Below are 21580 nucleotides of genomic sequence, written 5' to 3' on the forward strand. Positions count from 1 at the left end.
TTTGCGGTCAAAGACCCGTTTCAACAGTACAAAACAAACAATTTAAAAACAGCTGCAAGGAATATACAGTATGCTGGAATAAACCATAACAATTTCATTTAAATATTAGCACGGATTAATTGGGCCGCATAAACGAATTTGGCAACTTGAATAGTAATTCCTTTGTCTAAACCAGAAAGAGCGGAAACAATCATATCTTCGGGAGATTGGTAGTAAGGAATTGAGAATGTAGAATTAAGAAATTTATGTCTAATCTGAGTATAAAAGGTACATTCAAATAAACAGTGATAAGGAGTTTCAATACTGTTAGTTCCGCAGGGACAAATGCGGAGATCATATGCAGTTCCATTGAATCTTCCCTCAAGGATTGCAGAATTTAAACAATTAAACCTTGTTTTAGAGAAGGCTAATCTAAGTTTAGGAATGGTAAGAAAATGCAGATATGGGGCAATCTTACCATATTCAAACGCTAAATTTAGATATAAAGGGGAGCATGTTTTCGTGGCCCTAGAGATTGAGTTCTGGTAGTCAATGTCTTTAATACGAGAACGAATTAAGACTAAAGCATCACTTGGCGAGTATTAGATTAGATGTTCTTTAGCTAAACCCATTTTCAGCAGTTTTAATTCGATGTTGGTGTTCCAGAAAGAAGGACTGGAATCTTTCCAATATGCAGAAAGAAGGCCCAGCGAATTATTAGAAGAGATTTTTACCCAGTAATTGGCCGTCATTAGCCAGGCCTGGCATTCTAATGAGGGAAGACCACATTCAAGCCTAAGTGCCGCTGATGGAACGCATCTCGGGACGCCTAACAAACGGCGTAGTAGACTAGAAAGAATTGCTTCAACTGTATAATCCATAGAGTGGATCCAGAGTGGAACTCCATATAAGAGTTGAGGTATGATCTTATAGTTGAATAATTTAATAAGTGCTGGGACAAAACAACCTCCTTTGTAGTAAAAAAAAATGAAGTAAACTCTTAACAGAGTATTTTGCTTTCAGAATTGCCTCTTTAATGTGTGTAGACCAACTCATAGAAGAATGAAAGGTTATCCCTAAATATTTGTAATGGGTGACTTGGTCAATTTGACAGCCATTGATTTTCCAAACATGAAGATTTCTTCGTTTGGAAAAGACAAGAATTTTGGTTTTGTCCAAATTTATAGTAAGTTGGTTCTCATCACAATAGGACATAAAGGCTCTTATCATGCGTTTGAGGCCAATCTTAGAAAAGGATAAAAGTACAGCGTCGTCGGCATATAAGAGCAAGGGACAACGGGCGTCAGCAATTTTAGGGATATGGAACTCCTGAGAAAGGCAGTGATATTTCAAATCGTTTATAAAGAGATTAAAAAGAAGAGGGGCTAGAATACAGCCTTGCCTCACCCCTGTAAACGTTGGAATAGGATTTGTTAGGCCTCCGTCCTTGGTACAGGAGACTTGAATAGACGTATGTTGGTGCAGGTTATGGATAAGGAATAGTAATCTTTTATCAATAGATGTACACGATAGTTTATGCCATAGCTTGTCATGGGGTATAGAGTCAAAAGCGGCTCTTAAGTCAATGAAGGCTACATACATGTTGGCATTAGGCCGTACTGCCTAAGGATGTTTTCATCAGGTCTGGAAAGTTACAAGCATGTGTTTTGAGAAGCAGTCTTATCTGCCATGTCTGGCCTGAGAAAGCAGACTTGAAGGTCAGACAGGTTGTCATAGTAACGGGAGATAACAGCTGGGAAAGTTGTAACAGAGTTTATGTGAGTTGTTGTTCTTTTCTGAATTATGCCTCTGAGCTGAGAGGCTGTCTTTTGTGTTTTATCTATGGAGAGAGATGTACCAGAAGGGGGGTGACTGAAGAATCTCTACATGTATTTACTCTTAAGCCTATGGCCTTAATGTCTTGCAATAAAGACTCTTAACATGCTCTGAGGACGTTTCTTGCTCAACTCAACTCCAACGTAATGTATGCTGTTTCACACAACAACGCACACAAGCCAACAGCCGGTACCCTGATATTTACTGTATTTCATTGCCAAATGATGTAAAATGAGGCAATGGTCTATGGTTGAAGATCCCTTCCTAAAGCCTGCTTGTTCCATTCCGAGTATATTGTGGGTGTCTATCCAGGACTGCAGTTTTATTTTCAAAAAAGAAGCATAAAGTTTTCCTATTACTGATAATAAACTAATAGGGCGGTAATTTGAAGGGTCTTAAGATTGCTCACTAAATTTGAAAGGTATTGTAAGATAGAAGGATTATCCATTAACTATAAAAAGACTAAAGTAGTTGTCTTCGCTAAGAGGCACAAGCAGCATAAATGGACCCTGGATGGACATAGTATAGAACAGTGCCGCTCATTCAAATACCTGGGGCTCCACTTTTCCAAAAACACCTTGTGGCGCACCCACTTAGAGGAAAGTACACCTTCAGCTGCCTGCTTAACAGGGCCTATAAAGAAACTTTACCATACTGAGGGCCATCGATTAGTAAAACCAACACTAAAAGTTTTCGTAGCCAAGATCGTGACCCACCTTTTGTATGGAGCAGCAATTTGGGGTGAGCATTGTAGAAACCAACTGGATATAATCCAAAATAAGTTCTTGCACCTGTTCTTGTCTGTAGCACATAGCACACCTGGCGCATTACTAAGGAGTGAAGTAGGGCTCCCCTCTCTTAAAGCACGCATACACAAATCCATCTTACTGTATTGGAAAAAGTTATCAATGAAGCCAGAACACCATTTAGCCAAAACATGTTTTTTGGAGCTACAGAACTGGGATGGCTGGGTACAATGCAGCAGACGCCTGATGCTCAGTTATTCAATCTCCCCAGCTACATTAACGCAGGATAAATCTGAAAGTACAATCAGGGATCTTGCCTATGATAAAGATGCTCAAATAGACCTTGACTATCTAAAAAACTGTAAATTCACCTCTTGGTATGGCAAAATTAAATTAGATCATAAAAGGGCCTCTTATTTGCAGGAGCTAACCTTCTTCCCCTTAAGGAGTGCTTTCACACAGCTCAGATTCCAATTGCTGCCCACCGGATATCTGGCTGACAGATATTCAAAAAAACCATTAGAAGACCGACTGTGTATATGTGGATCAGGGGAAATTGAAGGTATGGAGCATTACATCTTATACTGCGCTCTATACGAGTCACCAAGGGCCAAGTTCATCTTCCCCTTTCAGACTTTGTTAGAAGGCCAGGAAGACGAATTTAAGATCAGATGGCTGCTGGCTGACACAGATAAATTTGTTACTTACAGGGTAGCCCTGTTCGCATTAGCCGCAATGAAGATCAGAATGGCCTTTCTGAAACGCATTAGCCTCAACAGTAAAGGGGGGACCACTTGAGTAGTCGAGCACACTCCTAATCTAAACAAATTTTATCTTCTCTATCACTACTTTTATTAGCTTTTGAAAGCCCAGGGTTTTATTCACATACCATTGGATTGAAATCTAAGGTTTTACAAATATTTTATAAATATGTTTTATTGTAATGGCCATTGGCTAAAAACAATAACAATAAAGACTAATATATCCACACATATATAATCATAGATATTAAGGAGGTATATGTTTTATGATCATAAGGAGTTAAGCATAGGCCTGAAGGCCTGTTGAGAACAGGCTCACAGAGAATCCTAAAATCTATAGAGAAAGCAAGCAAAGTAAACTTAGTTTGAACTCTTGTGCTCTTGCCAAATTGGCCAGTGCATGACTGACATATATTAATTAGTCTATTGTTCTAATTCAAGCAAGCATTTAAACTGGTAAGCAGTGATTAATATAATATTGGTTTTAATCCAGGGAAATGATTTCTTGTGTAGAGCAAGAACTCCATCTAAGGGAAAAAGTATGAAACATATATTAGAAGATATGAGACAAACAGTGTGATTTTATAATGATTTTAAAATAATCCAGTGTGTTATATTATAATTCAGCATTAGAAAGTGTGTTTTTCATGGTAAAAAGGGAGTAAAGGTAGCTTGCCTTTTCCATTTTCTCTGAGAAACAGGAGCTGGATTTGGAATTTCCCAGTGTATTTCTTAACTAAGTGAACTTCCAGCTCCTTAATTATAACCTTTCCTCTACAGTTAAGTATTTTACAGTTAGAAATGCGATGAGTATGAGGACATAAGAACCCTTATGGCAAAGGAATAGAATTGGGGGTGCTCATACATTCCCAAACACCATACGTTGAGGCAAACTTAACTCAAGGAACCTGTTCAAATATCTCCAGGTGTACCTGGGTCAGTGTGGCTGATCAGAATAATGAGAACAATGAAAGTACAGGGATGCTTGAAAGCACATTCACAATGGTACTGGCCTAAAAATTTATTAGTCAAGGTGGACAGCAGGACAATGGTGATATTAACAAGATGGACAGGATCTTGGAATCAGGAGTAGAATTACCTAATGCTTTCTGATTGGTTTGGAACAATTGTAGAGAGAAGGAACTGTGATGTTATGTGGGAAGGAACTTGTGAGATTGGTTACCTACTGTCACATGCTGTAACTGTACTGTATAAAAGAGCTTGCACACAGTGCCTCAATGCAGTCTCTCCTGGATGTTTTTGGGAGGCTGACCCTGCATATGCTTGTAAATAATAAAGGCCTACCTCTTTGCTTCAAGCCTGTGTCCTCAATTTTTTTTAAAGACCCCCAGCAAAAGGTCCCAATGGAGAAAAAAGTCTCCATCAATGGTGATCCTATGTATAGGGTTTTCATGGTAAGCGGTATTCAGAGGTGGTTTACCATTGGAGGCTGAGAGGCAGTGACTGCCCCAAGGTCACCCAGTGAGTTTCATGGCTATGTGGGGATTTGAATCCTGGTGTTCCAGGCTGTAGTCCTAGGACAGGTAAAACTGACCATGGGGGGGAGGGGGAGGGAGGAGGGATGGGGAAGGGAGGGATGAAGGAAGGGGGAGGAAAGGGGAAAGAGGGAGGGAATAGGAGGGAAGGGCAGATTTGATCATTTGCATGCTTATTGAGTTCAGTGGGATTTACTCCTGTGCAATCATGCTTAGGATAGGTGAAACTGACCTGGGGGATGAGCAGGAAGGGGAGGAGGAGGGCAGGGAGGAGGAGGAGGGCAGGGAGAAGGAGAAGAGGGGGAGGGGAGAAGATTGGATGGGTGGACACTGGGCGGTATCATTCTTTTTCAGGGTTTCCCCAATCTTTTTATTCTACAGCAGGCACATGTAGCCTCCCACCCAAATTTAAACCAAAGCTGTCCCTGGCCACATCCACATCAGATGTTTATTTCCCTTTAGATAGTCATGGCTTCTCCCAAAGAATCCTGGAAGTGTAGTTAGTGAAGGGTGCTGAGAATTGCTAGGAGAGGCCCTGTTCCCCTCACAGAGCTTCAATCAGAGTGGCTGACTGTTAAAGCACTCTGGCCAGTTAAACCATTCAGGGGAATAGGAGTCTTCTCTCAGCCCCCTTTATTAACTACACTTTCTCTCTCTCTTTTTACACTTTAAACTCTCGATTCTCTCTGACTGTTTTGTGTACTGCCATGAAAATTTAGAGGGTTGTTAAGCAAGCGTTTCTGAGTTCAGGACTATATGTTTTGTAAGGTTTTGTTTTGAAATGAGCTTATGGGAAGCATCGGAATGGCATGGGAGGTATTTTCGATTTAACAATGCAGAATGCGAAAAATCCATGCTGACTATAGTATACAGCCACTGTTGTGGCTGTATAATAATGCCTGGATTCTAGTACTTCAAGGAGATTTAACATAACATTACAACAGCATTACAACAATAGCATTACAACAATCCAATCAGGACAAAACAAGAGATTTAACCAATGTATGGGTAGCAGCAAGGAAAAGAAAAGACTGAATTGGACAACTAAAAATAATAGCGCAAGTGATGAAATCTGAGGGGGTGGAGAATGAATTGAGAATCCAAACACACCACCAAGATCTTTAGCTAGAAAAGAAATAAACAGTCACATCAATGGATAAAACAAAACAAAATAGTGTAGATGGGGAAAGAAGGGCCTGGAGAAAAACCAAGAAAATATCTCGGGGGTCACCAACCTTTTTGGACCAGAGGGCACATTTCAAATTCTGAGAGAGTGCTGGGAGCACTAGTCACAAAATGGCTGCCATGAGGTGTGGGGCTAAACCCAAAATGGCTGCTATGGGGGCATGGAATGACACAAAATTAGAGAGTAGTCAAGGTAAAGCTTTTCCTATAATTGTATTTCCATACTAGAAAAGGTTTGACCTGTTGGACTGGCCTTCCTTAAGTCTGTTTAAGGTACAAGAACCAAGTTTTTCCACAATGCCAACTCTTAACCAAAGCCTAGGTTGCTTTCTTGTAACTATGTACCTGGAAATAAGCCCCACTAAACACAAAGACTTAGTTGTGAGTAGACATGTAATCCACTGTACTATAAGTTAACTATACAGTCTTTAGCTCCTGCAAAGCGGGAGACATGCCTAAGCCTCTTTGCAAAGTTTTCACATTTGCCTATTGCTGTGAGGGGGATTCTTTAACATTCACCCACACCTATTGTGCAGCAGTATTTGCAGAAAATAATTTCTAGGCACTGCCTTATCTCAGGCAAACCCACCATAGGAAAGATGCATCCTAGTTCCTAGGAAAAAAGGAAGGGCAAACTATGGAGATACCAAGGACCAGAAAAAAAAATACAGAACTAGGAAAAGGGCACTAAAAGGGAGGAGAAAGCAGGAGTTCTTTCGAACCTCACGGATTCCTATTGCCTGGTGTCCAAACACCTCACTTATCAATCACAGCTTTGTCTTCACTCATTGGCTAAAACACTGACAGGAGGAAGCGGCCAGGCTGGCTCATTTCACAGAAATTGCTCAGAAGGGTACCTGCACATTTTGCTCCATAACATTCTAGGAAAGCTAGATACTTTCTTTTAAAAAAGTGAAAGCTCAGTGTGTGGAACACCTGGTGGTGGCACCACTGAAGGCCTTTGGAGGCACCCATGGGCACCAGGTTGACAACCCCTGTCATATCTGAAAGTTTTAGCCTCAAAAGAATAAGCTAGCCACATGGAAATAATAGCAAGATGACAAGATGAAAGATTAATCAAATAAGGTAAGCTGGAGATAGAAAAGAGTAACTGAATATCATCAACATAGACATGATAATTCATACTGAATGCTGAATAAAGTGCTATCCTATGCATGTTTACTCAGAAGTAGGTCCTAGTGAGTTTAAGAGGACTTACCCCTGTGTAACTGTGTACAGAACTGCAGCCTGAGAGAGCCTAATGGATGAAGGCAAAGAATAATAAACAAAGGGCCCAACACACAATCTGGAGAGTTCCCAACACATTTGAGAAAAGAAGGAAAATCCCATGAAAAGGGAAAATGATTAAGTACTATTAGAAAGGAAAGATGATAATCAAAAACACAACCATGATATAACAAAACTGTACAAAGATAACTTTTTGTGGACAAGAGCCCATTTCTTTTCTGCTGAGTTTATCCAGTGCCATGCAAACAGTAGGACTATGATCTGACAACAGTTACGGCTATCAAAAGATCTCACTTACTCGACAATCCCTCTGTAGTGTTTTCATCAGTGCAGTGTAAGTTTCTGAGTCAAAATATAAACCTTCATGCATATCTTGCAGAAAATCCAAGTCTTTAAAGGTGGGGTTAGACTTCTCTCGCTCTTTCCTGGATGCCCTCCTTTTATATGTGGAGCCTTTCAAGTCATAGGTGAAATGCATTTTCAGTGCTCGAGGTAGAATATTGTTCATCACAATTATCCTGATATTAATACCTCCCGACTGAACACAATACAATCCATAAAATTTTGGTAACAGTGTCCTTGGATTCTGGTTGAGATTCTTAAAAAAACAAAAAATATATATAAATGAACACTTGTAGGACATTTAAGATAAGATTTCTACATGCACCTTAATATAGACAAAGAAATCTGTTCTATCCTAAGCAATCTAGGCAGACATTTTTAAAGGAATATACCTTAAAATGTTTTATTATTCTTAAAATGTTGTGTTATTCTATTCAAAACATGTTAAACTTTAACAAATTGTTCGGCTCTTAAAATCAGATGAGCTCAACTCCTAGGACTGGTGATACACAGTGCTCTTATGCTGCAGTAATATGCTCATTTAGTTGGGATTAAGCCCCACTGAAATCAGTGGGACTTACTACTGAGCAAACATGTTTAGGATTGGGCTAACATTATTTTAAAACCGTTAAGAGATTATGCAATCCTGTCGCCCATTCCCAATCATTCTATGCTCAGATATGAAATCCCCCCGCACCAGTCTTAACTATGGTTAAATGTTATACAGGCACTGACATTAACCATAGTGAACATTAATCAGAACCAGTTTCCAACTATTTTGAATAAAAGGAAATCTAATTAATAAAGGAGCTTAATGTCACTCTAGATGCTATGCTTAACTGCAGTTAAGGCAGCCAGGGAGGAAATTTTGGTGGAGAGCAGAGAAGCTTCCTGAGATTACACAGTCTTCTGATCTCTTAACTCTAGTTAACAGATCAGGAACATTATATCAGCATAAACCCAGCAAGCTTTTTTTCTTTTCTTTTTGTGTGTGGCAAAAGTAGAGCCCATTGCTCAAATACTGGACAACCAGGAAGACGAAAACAGACAAGTTCTGAAATAAAAACTACACATCACTTGTGTGCTCGCAGAAACACTCAGTACAAGTACAATGCCACAAAATGTGATGTTGCATAGGAGATTTATCAGTATCATGGGCAGTTATACCAACTATTATGGTTAAGGGTGTTCATCTGTGTGTGTGTTAGGTGCCTTAAAATCGATTACGACTTATTAACCTTGAATTTTAAAAAGTTATCATGTATGTACAGGGGCACAAGTAAGCAGTATTTAAAATTTCACATGGATATGGACAAGTGTTGAAATAACTCAAAAAGCTAAGTAAAAATTCACATGCACGCACATACACACACACACCCATCATCACACAACCTCTCAAAAAGAAAAGCCAAACAGGAAGAGTCTGGAATTTGAATTTATTTACCATATAGTAGCCAGGCAACAGCTTCTGAAGGAACTCTGCTTCTTTGTGTTGAACTGTTTTGATTATGAACTCATCATCACTAGTGACAAAGAACAAGGATCCACTGGCACCAGGATTGGATAGTTCTATTAGAGGTTCATTGCAAATTGAATACTAAATATAGAAAAAGATAAATTTAATGCCACTGTGGGTAACAGAAATATAAACTTTATTTTTTAATCATGAAAGGTGATCAAGGAGACCTTTATGAACCCTGGTGTTTAAACATTCCACAATACTCAGTTACTTTGGAAAGCTAACACTAGTAGAGAATTGATGAAACACAAGCAGGTTCTTCCCCATTTTATGGTGGCTTTCATTGCCAGAGCTGGAATCCAAGTACTTCATAAGACTTTATTGGTGCTACTTTAAAAGCCTTCCTTATTTGGCACATTTCTTTAGGAATGCCTGTGCAAAAACAAGAAAGATATGCAAATGCACAGCCATCTTCCTACATAATTCCCCTTCTTTGCAATAGAATGTGCACAGAATAAATTCTTGGCAGATTGGGCCCATTGTGAGCACACAGAGAAGCTCTGCCCTGAAGAGTCTAACACAAAAAGTGAAGAACTGGAATTTAAGTAAGAATATTTTAATTGGACCCTGCAGGCAATATGTTATTATTGTAAGTTATTCTATAAAATATATTATTCTTAAGAAGAAAGATTCACTTCTCTGTGTGCATGCATGCGTGTGTGTGTGTGTGTGTGTGTGTGTGTATGTACACACCATTCTCCCACTACTCCTATGGAAACCCCAGAAAAAAATAGATCCTAGTGCCTCAGCAAATTAGACCTAATTTCTCGTTAGCTGTTTCTTCAAAGAAAATAATGGATATACTGCAGTAGAAATGAAGTCAGTGAAAAAGTCTGAGGTGTGACAACTTCAGTAAATATGTTCTCAGAATATATTAGTGTACATAGACCATTAGTACAAATAGTAGTATTTATATTTTGACATCCCAGGCTACCAAGTGTTTTACTAAGTTAGAAGTGTTACAAAGGAATCTAGGTCAACATGTAATAAAAATCATTTTCCCATTAGGTCGGAAGCTTCTAGATGGCTATTCAGAACTCCACACTTACTAAATACTAGCAGTTTTCTTTTATTTGAAGTGGATGGCGTTCTTAAATATGAAAACTAACATTTTTCTAGTGCTCAATCAGAGTGCCATGAAAAGGTAGCTATTTAAGGCAACCTTTCCCAACCAGTGTGCCTCCAGATGTTGTTGGACCACAACTCCCCTCAGCCAGCATTGCCAATGGTCAGGAAGATGGGAGTTGTGGTCCAAAAACATCTGGAGGCACACTGGTTGGGAAAGGCTGATTTAAGGTATAGTCATTTTAGGACTGATACTATGGTTTCTTTATCCTAGATTTTTTTCACCTCTTAGAAATAGAGCTGCATGGCAGAGGATCATTTCACACATGGAAATCTGTTCCTTGCAGGAAATTCTATACTGATATATATAACATCAAATAAATTAAAAACGCAACTGACATATTTATGAAACACTGCTTTGGAAAACCTCCTCCCAGTCACAGTAACATTGAGGGAACAATCAGGGTGACAGGGGCGCAGGTATGCCAGGGTCTGTGATTCTAGGGAAGTCAGTACGATGCCTTTTGCCCCTTAAGGAAGAGACATGGCTATGGATCAGGCTCCCAGTTCTCCACTTGCCGGTAAATGCAGACTTAGTACTGAATTTTGTATAACTTTGGATTCAATAATGGATTATGTAGGATGCTTTATATGCACTCATCTGAACCCTTATCATGCCTCAAAATTATCACCTCAAAACCCATATGTAGGTCTTGCCTAGAACATCTCTCCAATTCCAGCTGCGTTTTCCCTGTTGTGTCCCTTTTGGCAGGAAACTGAAGAGGGAAGCAAAGCTGAAGCTCTGCTGTGCTGTATCAATGCAGACAGAATATTTCCCATTTCCTCCTCTTCACACTTCATAAAGAATAAAAGCTTTTTAACCTGAGAAATGTGTGAGCCTTTTGTCAATGCATGCAGCCTTTTACTTCTTCCGTCATCATGCAAGCAATCAAACCAGGAAGTCTCTAATTTACCATAGCTTCCCACTTAGCCTGAACTGGAATACTATGGCTGCTAGCTTCAGAACAAACCAGGATATTAACTCAACTTCAAGCCATGGTAAACCATCCTGGCCTGTTGGTGCTCCACTTGCAGAAAGTGCTTCCACCAGGTGTTGAGAGATCCTCCTCCCCACTACATTCCCTCCCAGCCCTCAGTGTCATAGCCCATCCTGTTCAGCAGGGTTTGCCAACTTTTGGAGGGAGTCTTTTTGAGGGGCTGCCAGGGGGAAGCAAAGCGTGGGAAGTCAATATCTGCCAGCCCTATTACACAAACATTTCTCTGGATTCATATTAAAAGTGAGTATAAAAATATCAATACTGGAAAAAGATAAAATCTAGACTCTATGCCAGCAGAAGCCAAAATAATATTAAACAAATGTCTCACCAACTTTTTCACCTTAACACTGAGAGACTTACAAAACAATAACTTGCTTTTGCAGTGTCATATTCAAGGAAAAAGGAAGAGATCATTTGCCCACAAGTACAGTACAATGTAACACATATGCTGTTGCTTTTCAGAACAGGCTGCCACACAGGGATCTTAATATGGCTACGCATGCAGTCCGATATGAATTACCTTGCAGCCGGCAGTCCTTTCTCTGCACAACGGTTTGATTATCTGCTACAGCTGATTTGCATGTAAAAGCATACTGCTGCTTCCCCCCCATCACTGAATGAATGCGTCTGCAAAATCCCAAGAGATTTTAACTATTGTCTTGCTGGAGCACACTGGGTTCGAAACGTATTTGGGGGGGTTCACGCTCCACCATCAATTGTGGCTGTTAGGGAAGTTTGGAGACAGTTGGCTGTGAAGTACTTACATGAGAAACTTACTTTATGGTGTAACCCCTATATTAAAATTGGGGTGAAGATGGTGTTGTGGAAGAGTTGGGTGGCTCGGGGGCCCCTCTCTACCCTGCATCAGCTGATAAGCAAAGATGGGGACTTCGTGCCTTTTCCCTCCTAAAAGATCAGTTTAGGCTGCCATCTTCAGCAGAGTTGCAGCACCCTCTGGTCTTAACCTATGGCCCAGCAGCCTTGACTGCTCCTGAAAACTGCTCCAGATTTGTTGCAGGATCTGATAGCATCAGTGCAATTTCTGAAACCCACAATTTGCTTTTATAAAACTTTGCTGAGTGCTTGGAAGTTTGATACGGGTGCCCTTATGAAGGACTGGAACAGAGAATTGGAGCACCTCATACATTTGAGACAATGGCAATCAATACTGACCACTGTAAAGTTCTGCTCCCTGGACCTTAGGCTATGTCTTATCCAGCACAAACTTGTTTTTCAGGTTTACTCCCCCCCCTCATCGCTTCTGTCAGAAGCATATAACATCTACTGATGCGTGTTGCCATTGTGGTGAGGTGGGGGCAGCACTGCAACATATGATCTGGTCTTGCCTTGTAGTGGCCCAGCTTTGACCTGGTCCTAGGAATGTCTCTAAAATTTTCAGATGTTCATGCTATCCTTCATTATATTCCAATGTCGTGGAATTTGACAAAGAGGGACACCATAGCTGGACCCTGCTAGTTTCATTAGTGGCCAAGTGGCTGGTATTACAACACTGGAAGGATCGCACAGCTCCCCTGATTACTCACTGAACATATGACATTTCTTCCCTGCCAGCATATGAAACAGCTAATACTACTTGTAGGCACAAACAACATAAATACTCTGAGATCTGGGACTCCTACTTGGAGTTATATGCATGATTGGAATGCCATGCAGGCTCTTCCGGAGCCTTCCTCCCATCCCTTCCCTTTCCAGTGCTGGTACCAGACTGGAACCCTAATGTGGAACCCTATGGCTCAAAGGGGCCCTGAAGGGGCCCTGCTTAGGGTGAGAAGGTGGTGCTCCTTCTCATGATCCACAGCAGCATCAGGTCCTGCAACCCAACCCTGCTGCGAATCACTGAGAGGGAGGTCCCAGCATCCTCCCCCAATAGAGACAGTGCAGACTTCAATAAGCCCACAAGCATGCCCCATCTACCTTTCCCATCAGTGTGAATGCTGTTAGTGCATGCCTACCATCACCTAAGACAGTGGCAGGGGCTTCTGTAAGGGACTGATGCCCCCCCCATCTTGGTTGATGGCAGGCATGTGTGCTACCACATACGTCATTTACACAACATGATAGATAACTACGGCGCACGGGTGGACTTATTAGCCCCATGCCGCCGGTACGTGGAGTTTGGGCTACAGTACCACGGGCTTGGGGCAGGCTGGTGGGCAAGAGCCCAGTCATGCCTGATGCCAGCCCTGCCCCCTGCCCCATCTGACCCCCCCGATTTATTTATTTTATTCCTTTTTTTCTTCTCCCCCCCCCCGTTTTAAAAACTTGTCTGATTTTCTTAATGATATTATGACTTGACATGTTTGGCTACTCTGCCCCCCCTTTTATTGTTCATGCTTGCTATGTGTATTGCTACTGAAAAAATTGAAAAACCAAAAAACTATGCATAAAAACACGATTGTGCTGATACTAAGAGTGTGTGTGTTTAGTTCAAGAGTACAACATATGGAAGCAAATATTTATATACTTTCTTAGACAATTTCAGGGCAATTAGTAGATGGAGGTCTCTCAACTACAATTGAATCAGCACTATCCACAGGAGTATTTCATTTCAATTACAGTATTCTAGGAGAAATAATCACACAAGCAGCAGCAATACTTTAGTTGATGGGCTATCAATTAATGCATCAGGTTTTAGGGCAACTAATTAAAATCTGAAAAATTAAATGCATGGCAAAGAACTAAATTTATACACAAGGTAGAAAGATTTCATGTCTGCACACACACACACACACATTCTCCACTAGACAAAGTCCTCTCGGTCCTAATCTGGAACTAGTAAATTTAATCCTCCAGACCTCTCAATTGCCACAATCACCAGGGAATTCTTCTCAGTCTGTCCCCCCTCGCCCACCAAAAAAGTACTGCTCTAGCTCTTTGTGTGTAAATCAAGCAGAAACAGAAACAGTTATTCCACCACCATTTGTGTGAAAAAAATGTAAATTCTTACCAAGTAGTCACCAGGTTTAATACCAAAAAGTTCTCTGAAGTAGCGGAAGGCTAAAGGAGCATATGTCTTAAATCTGAAGTCTGGATAATGATGAGCAGGGGTCAGATTGCTCCCTCCACTGAATTGAAAAGAGAAACTTAGAAGTATTACACAAATACATTAAAAACAAAATCTTATTATAAATATGAACTTTTTCCAAACTCCCCACTCCAAATGAAAGACTGAACAGTTGTCACATCAACAAAATATGAAGTTTCATTACATTCTCAGACAATTCTAGTCTAATATCCTTTTCTCTGCACTTCTTAAAAGAGACTCTGCCATTCAACTACATCCACCTGCTTAAGACAGAGATGGACAAGTGAATCCAGCCAGCAGGCTGGATCTTTAATTCCTCCATCCCACCCTATGGGCCAATTTTGACAGGTGGGAGGGGATGCCCCACCTGTCAAAGTTCAGAGGGGCTCCCTGTAGCTGCTGACTGGCAGTTATTCCAAGCCCCTTTGAAGACCATTTGCAGGTGTGGTTTGAATCCAAAATGTGCCCAAAAACAGACAAAGCAAGCCCTGCCCTAGCCAGAAACAGTGCAGTCGATTCCACTGGGGCTCATGGTCAGCGAAGACCATCTAATTGACATTGTCAGCAAGCCCCACTTGCAGAGGAACAACTGGGAACTGTCTAACTCCCAACTGTTCCTTTATAGCCACATCCTTACCTGCCTTACAGTTGATGTCAAATATGATGTCAGGTGTGGGGCAGGAGGGCATGGTCTGGGGAAAACAGCCTTGTGGGTAAACAAGTAAAAGAAGGTAACCCAGTGGATTTACCATAACAAAGTAAATGGCTACATTCTTTACATAACTGCACCTGAAAGTCTCTGTGTGCCATTTGAGTAGTATGATTGCTAGACAGTTAAGCTGAATGAAAGTATTCATGCACATCTGAATATTGTCCTGAAAATAATTAAAGGAAAGCAACTATGCCCCAAGCTAACTAGGCTCCTATTCTAACTAGGCTCTAACTTGGCTGATTCTTTTTAACTACTTTAAAAAATGCAAAGTGATTTTTTCATGCTGGGAAGTACTAGATTTTTTTTTTGTGGCCCTCTTGAATATAGATGATATATCATTAAAGCAGCCCACATTTGTCTGAGAGGATAAACAGCTATTGTGTCAGCAGGGCCAGGGTGGGGGTGGAGTTACGCTGTCTTTTTATAGAGGTTACCAAATGTATAGAGTAGGCAAGGGAGTGGGGAGAGAAAAGAGAACCTCAGTTGGTGCTAGAAAAGAATTAACTGAAAAAAGAGTCCAGTGCATTTCAGGTGTAAAGCTTTTCTTCAGGGGCAGCTAAAAAAAATCCATATAAATAACAATTTCATAACTTGAAAATGTGGATGCTTTTTTACCAACTTTGTACATAGTCTAATATTACATCACTTCTAGTGTTCCTAAACAATTAGGCAACAACACAAATCAGTATAACACAGCCAATCCTCCAGAAAGCAAAAGAATCAACTATAATGCAGCACAGTTAGACCAAACATGAATTTGAGGATCTCTCTGCCAGAGCATGCAGCATATTGAACAAAGAAAGGCAATAGCTGGCTCACACCCAATGCCACCAGAGCTGAAGAAGAGCAGTACTGTAATAAGGGAAGCCCTTCCAAAGCACTTGTAGGTACTGATAAAATTTAGCGGGGGGGGGGGAGAGGAGAAACTTGCAGTTCTGGACAAAAGAAAAAAGTTAGAGAACAGACTGGGGGGAGGGAATCTGTTACACAATAAAATTTGTATAAGGCTTCTGAAGTTCAGATCCCTCAGCAATTACCAGTGTTACTCCATCCCAAACATTCTGTCCCAACATAGGCTTTTATTATATTTTTTTCTTCTCAGATTTTAGTCCAGCCTTCACCAGCCTGGTGCCCTCTGGACTACAAATCCCATCAATGGCCACGCTGACTAGGGCTGATGGGAATTGCAGTCCAAAACACCTGGAGAGCACCAGGTTGGCAAAGGCTGTTTTAGCCTTTACTGATGCTGCTACAGAAAAGTTATAAATGTGCAACAGGAGGAAATGCAAATTCTGCAAAACCATGCCTTGTCTCTGTTTCTTACAGCAAGAGGTAATACTATTTTTGATTTCATTTTATGTTATGCTTTTGATTTCTTTGGTATAATTAGGCAACAAAAATTACATATTCATCTTGTTTAATATATAATACTGGGTTGACTCCCTAGATTTATTGACAGTGGAATTATTACTCTATGTACACTGTAAAGCGAGGCTGAGCAACTTAGGCCTACGGGCCTAATGCAGTCCTCGAAGCCTCTCTATCTGGCCCTAGGGACTCTTCCACACCACCCCTCCCAAGCCACATCCCTGCTTTGTCCCCTTCCTTTATGTTTTTGCCTGGCTGGAATGTGTCCTAGAACTTTGATAATGCCTCTTGTTTGCTTGAATGGAAGATAGAGAGAGTGTGTGCGGAAACTACCCTACCTTACAAAGATAAAATTTACATCTGTTGCTCCATCAACTTTTTCCTCTGGCCCCACCCATCACTGGCACATCACAGAAGGTTGCCCAAAAAGGAATGTGGCCCTCAGGTTGCCTCTCCTTGATGTAAGGTCTAGATACTGAATCCTACAGAAAAAAAAGATATGCTTTGGCCTGTGGGAAGCTATTCATCCACTCTATACACTGTATCCATCTTTCCAAAATAACTGGCTATAAAACAACAATGTATCTTGTGGCACCACGCAAGAGTCTGGCCTAGTTTCTGTGAAGGTTCATGACCTCCACATTTGTCATGATTTGCTGAGGCAAAAGGTAGGTAAAGAAAGAGCAATACAGAAATGAAATATTACCTGAAATACTCTTTCTTGATGGTGTCAAGATTGAGTGTATCAACTTAAGTGCACTTTGTACCCAGAAAGCAATCAAATCCATATTTCAGACTACACAGACCAACCTACTTAGGTTATAATTCTGGCATCAGGAACTGTATGGAGCTGACTTGCACTACCTCCCTTGCATGTTAAAATTGTTTCTATGATCTTGCCAGGCAACAGGCATTTGTAAAGGAAAGGCCACAATCTTCAAACTTCACATTCAAAACCAATTTCTGCTAGGTCTATATGTGTGCACTAGTGATGCGCTCCATTTCTGAAATAATCAGATTTGCCATCAGATTAATTATTATTTCTGATATTCTCTATCTTTTTGGAGAGAATTTTGAAGTAGTAGCTCTCTGTGCCTGGTTTCCGATTCATTCTCTTTTTTCCCCCAATTCATTTTTTAAAACATTCGCTTTGAAATAATCGATAGTGCGAGTGATACTTTTACTGATCTTCTTTCTATGTGACCTCTTCAAATGTGTCCCTTTATGTCAATGAAATGTTGATTGCAACTGACAGACAGAAAGCAGCAGGGGGAATGAGGTGTTGATTGTAAGCAGCAGGGAAGAAGACACTTGATTATTTGTCTTAATCTGCTCTGCAGTGCACTTGAAAAGGAATGGAAACAGACAATAATTGCAATTCAGAATAAAGATCGATACCAGTGGAGACTCATGAATAAATAGTGACTATAATGTTGACAATTCTCTGCAAAGCAAAAAAATCCAAAAAAAGAGATCGGAAAAATACAAAGATATCGGAGGAAAAAGAAATCAGATTGTTAACGTCTACCAGGGGTCTACACTTAAAAACGGAATGTGAAAAAGGAGAGGATTCCATCCCCAGTGTACACCTACCACAGGTCTTCTTAGCTATTAACTGCTGGTGCTGTTTTAAAGACAGAATATATTGAATTCAAAATAAAAGTGACTGTGTACCTTCTGTCTAAACATGAAAGAGTACAAAATATGTAAACTAATTATATTTTATGGTTCAATGTTATTGCTCTCTAGAAGCCCATATGTTTTTGTTTTGGCAGCCTTTTACATTCTGGTCTATACATCGTTGGAAAAACATTGTAGCCTGAAGCACCTTTGGAGGGCCAGGAGTGATTCTCACCATTCAACAACAAGCCCACTGAACAGTTACACTGCTACTATCTAAAATTCGCTCTTAAAATAAAAAACAACTTTTACATGGGCTGTACATGTATTGGCATAAGGGGCAAATCCATAAACATTATTTCAGAAACTACTGGTCATCAGCATCTGCTTGGGAACTCTTAAGTAGCTGGATTATTAAAAAATGGAAAGACTGGTCTTTATCTTTTATTTCAAAATTCAAAAATTACAACCACTCTGTTGCTATACTTTCTCTTGTGTGATCAAGCAAGGGAGGCAATAATCTGATTTTTTTTCTAGGAAAGTTTGCAAAGAAGATGAGAGAGTATTTGCATGATATTCCAATGCAGCTTCATGGCAATACCCTAATGCAAAGCAAGCACCCAGTCACATTTTTATGCCATGGCAACTATCAGTCAACAAGTGCACTGCATATATCCAAATGTATGCCATTTTATTGGAACATACTTTCAACATCTTTAATTTAAATAATGGAATACAGAGTTTGCCTATGCACCAATGATAGATTTTTTTAAAATAAATTCCCCCCTCAATACTTAAATCAGTTTGCATTGTCACAGTAACCAATTGAACCAAAAATATTATGTTAACAGCAATGGATTGGGTTAGGGATAACTTCATCAAGGAGAGGTCCATTGAAATATTTCTGGATTACATTAGTGTTTCAGATTATAGCAGGATCTGCTATATTAAATTTCCGTTTGGTCTCTCTCAGCATAATACTTTCAAATATCAGCATTCTGAAATAAAATGCTGTGCTATGGTTACTAAATACAGCTGCACAGGGATAAGGAAAAGTTCAATAGGTAGAGATCTGTCTGCAGGCTTTGCTTTTGTGTAATTACTTAGTCAAGTAAAACATATTGTCCTAACTGCATTCCAGTGCAATATCAATGGTTCTAAGGCATAAAAGAGCTGAATGGACTTACAGCCAAAATGTCCTGTTGACCCTCCACTCTCCCCCACTTCTCACACATTAATCTTCTTCTTCAGATTCTGATTATTGGTAAAATGAACAGCTAAACTGTAGTTGCAACACCACATGCAGATTTTTAAAAATGTTAATACAATACTGTGCTTTTTATTTGTTCACTCAATGAACTTTATATTAATTCACATTCTTTCTTTCAATGGATGTCACTTTATATGAATTCAGGTTCTTCCTTTCCTCTACTATTAATAGCATATTCACAAAACAATCATCCTTCTTTGCATTAAAGAAAAAGTATATTATTCCATTTTAAGGATAACTTTAAATAAATCCTTACTTGAGAAATGACCAATATGTAAAGACCAGTGGGGCAGTAGTTAGTTTATTGGACTTGGGCTACTGTGACCTGGGTTCAAATACATGCACACTCAGAAAGCTTAAGAAGTGATCATAGTTCTGCCTAATCTACTTTGGAGGGTTGTTTTGAGGATTAAAGAAAAAAGGTGGGAAGGAAGAATCATGTACACTGCCCTGAACAATTTGGGAGAAAGGCAGGATAAAAATGGAATAAATAGTTAGGCTTGCAATTTGGGGGGGGGGATAACCACCCTTACCTGGGAAGAAATACACTTTCTACTACATAGAAGTCTTGCATAAGTACATCTCTGTCTGGCTTAGATGTGAGGTTACCCACTGTGTATCCTATTCCCAGCTGTATGGCACCTTTAATAGCCGAGGATGCAGTCTGCAAAGAAAGACAAAATATTTTTAAGTGTCAACTTGCTGTAAATGGGTTCCCATGACATATATGGTCCTTATAAAGTTTCTGAGAGACAGATACTTCAGTGCCTTGGCTTCCCTTCAGCTATAAATTAGGCTGGTTCATCTGCAAGCAGAGATTGCAACTCAGAAGTCAATGTTGCAGAGACAATTATGCAACAGAAATCACCTACCATAATTGCGAAGAGAAAATCCAGCATGCAAGTGAACTGTCAGGTAGTTCCAAGAATGAAAGCAAACTGAATGAAGCACTATTTGAAACATTGCATTTCACAAATTATGCCCCCCCAAAAGAATTTCAGACCTCATGGGCTACACAGTTCTAAAAACCTCCTCCATGTAAGAAAAAAAATCTAAATCATGCATGAGCCTTCCTAAGTCTGGACTGGCTCCTTCTATAGCAGGTGGTCTCTAACAGAAAGGAAGAGCTCTGGACTTTCCAGGATCTGGGAAACACTTAAAAGCTTCCATTAATCTTTACACTGTTCTTGCATGTCACAATCCCCACAGTTCCAACAGGGTCTGACCTGGGGTGGCAGTGTTTGACAAACGAGGAGGTGGCAATGGCAGAGGGGATGGGTGAACTAGAGCCAACCAGAAGGGAAGATGAGGATCCAGCCTCTTTAACTTAGAATGTTAGGGATGGGGCAACAGAGACTCCAGATTTCATTCCCCCCCCGCCCCCAGAGCAGGACATGTCACTGGGCACCGGAGAAGCTACTGACTCAACTGGAGGAGTGGCAGAGGAGGAGGACCCCAGGGGGCAGGTCACTGTTCTGCCGCCATGGGCTCAATGCCACCTCTGTCGGCATGAGCAGTTACAGCCACTTTGCAGAAGCACCTGCCTCCAAGCGCAGTGTTTTCATGCAGGTGAGAGTCCCATGAGTGAGTTTGCCACAGCTTGCTCTTTTAAAGCTAGGTGGGAAGGGGGTGGAGGCTTGGGGGAACATCTCAATAGCTAACATCTAGCCATGTACTCCAGCCCCTGCTTTTAGTCTCTTGATTTGTGACCTCAGTAATCTGAACCTGCTGCTGAACCTATACTGAGCTTTCCTGAATACATCTCTCTCTGTTACTTCAAAGAAAGCCTTGTCATGGTGTTTGGGGTGGAAGCGAGCACATTGCAGGAAAAGAGAAGGCAGAGAAGTTTTGGATTCCACCTCCTCACTTCTCTGGCTGAAACACCCTAAAATGTAATAACTCTGCAATTCCTCCAAAGCCCCCTTTCTTTCTGTTAGATCTGTTCCTATTTGTTGTGTTCACCCATGACAGAAAGCTCTTAAGGTTTTCAAGTTAGGGTCTTCAAATCTCAACAGCCCCAGTCAGCGTGGCCAGTGATGATGGAAATCTAGTCCAACAACATCTGGAAACACCACACTGGCTACCCAGTAATAAGAGGAAAAATCAGTGTACACCCCTGGATTATGATAGGCAGAGTTGATTGATAAGGCATAGTTTCTATCTATGGGCCTGATGGTTACTATAAAGCAGATGGCTGTACCAGTTCTGGGGAAAGCAGTTACTGATGTTGCACAAGGCTGCTACAATGAGGTTGTGCTGGGCCTCAATTCAAAAAGTGGTTAACTGGCTGAGAGAGCAGAAGCTCAAGGAAAGGACAGTTTGTGGGTTT

At 40.6% G+C, this 21580-nt stretch overlaps 1 protein-coding gene across 6 annotated transcripts in view; it reads right to left on the reverse strand.

Moving 5' to 3' along the window:
- The window catches only part of PIP5K1B (phosphatidylinositol-4-phosphate 5-kinase type 1 beta), a 151806-nt gene that overhangs the window by 65350 nt on the left and 64876 nt on the right, over positions 1 to 21580 (reverse strand). For 4 of the 6 annotated variants that reach the window (XM_061628694.1, XM_061628665.1, XM_061628675.1 and 1 more), the window contains 4 exons: positions 19785 to 19915; positions 14204 to 14321; positions 9038 to 9190; positions 7550 to 7849 (listed from right to left, as the gene is read on the reverse strand). In XM_061628694.1, coding sequence (XP_061484678.1) covers positions 7550 to 7849; positions 9038 to 9190; positions 14204 to 14321; positions 19785 to 19915 — 702 coding nt within the window. The remainder of the gene's footprint in view (positions 1 to 7549; positions 7850 to 9037; positions 9191 to 14203; positions 14322 to 19784; positions 19916 to 21580) is intronic. The other 2 variants (XM_061628705.1, XM_061628715.1) reach the window with 2 other exon arrangements.

Source organism: Rhineura floridana, chromosome 1 (assembly GCF_030035675.1).
Source record: "Rhineura floridana isolate rRhiFlo1 chromosome 1, rRhiFlo1.hap2, whole genome shotgun sequence".
Classification (NCBI taxonomy): domain Eukaryota; kingdom Metazoa; phylum Chordata; class Lepidosauria; order Squamata; family Rhineuridae; genus Rhineura; species Rhineura floridana.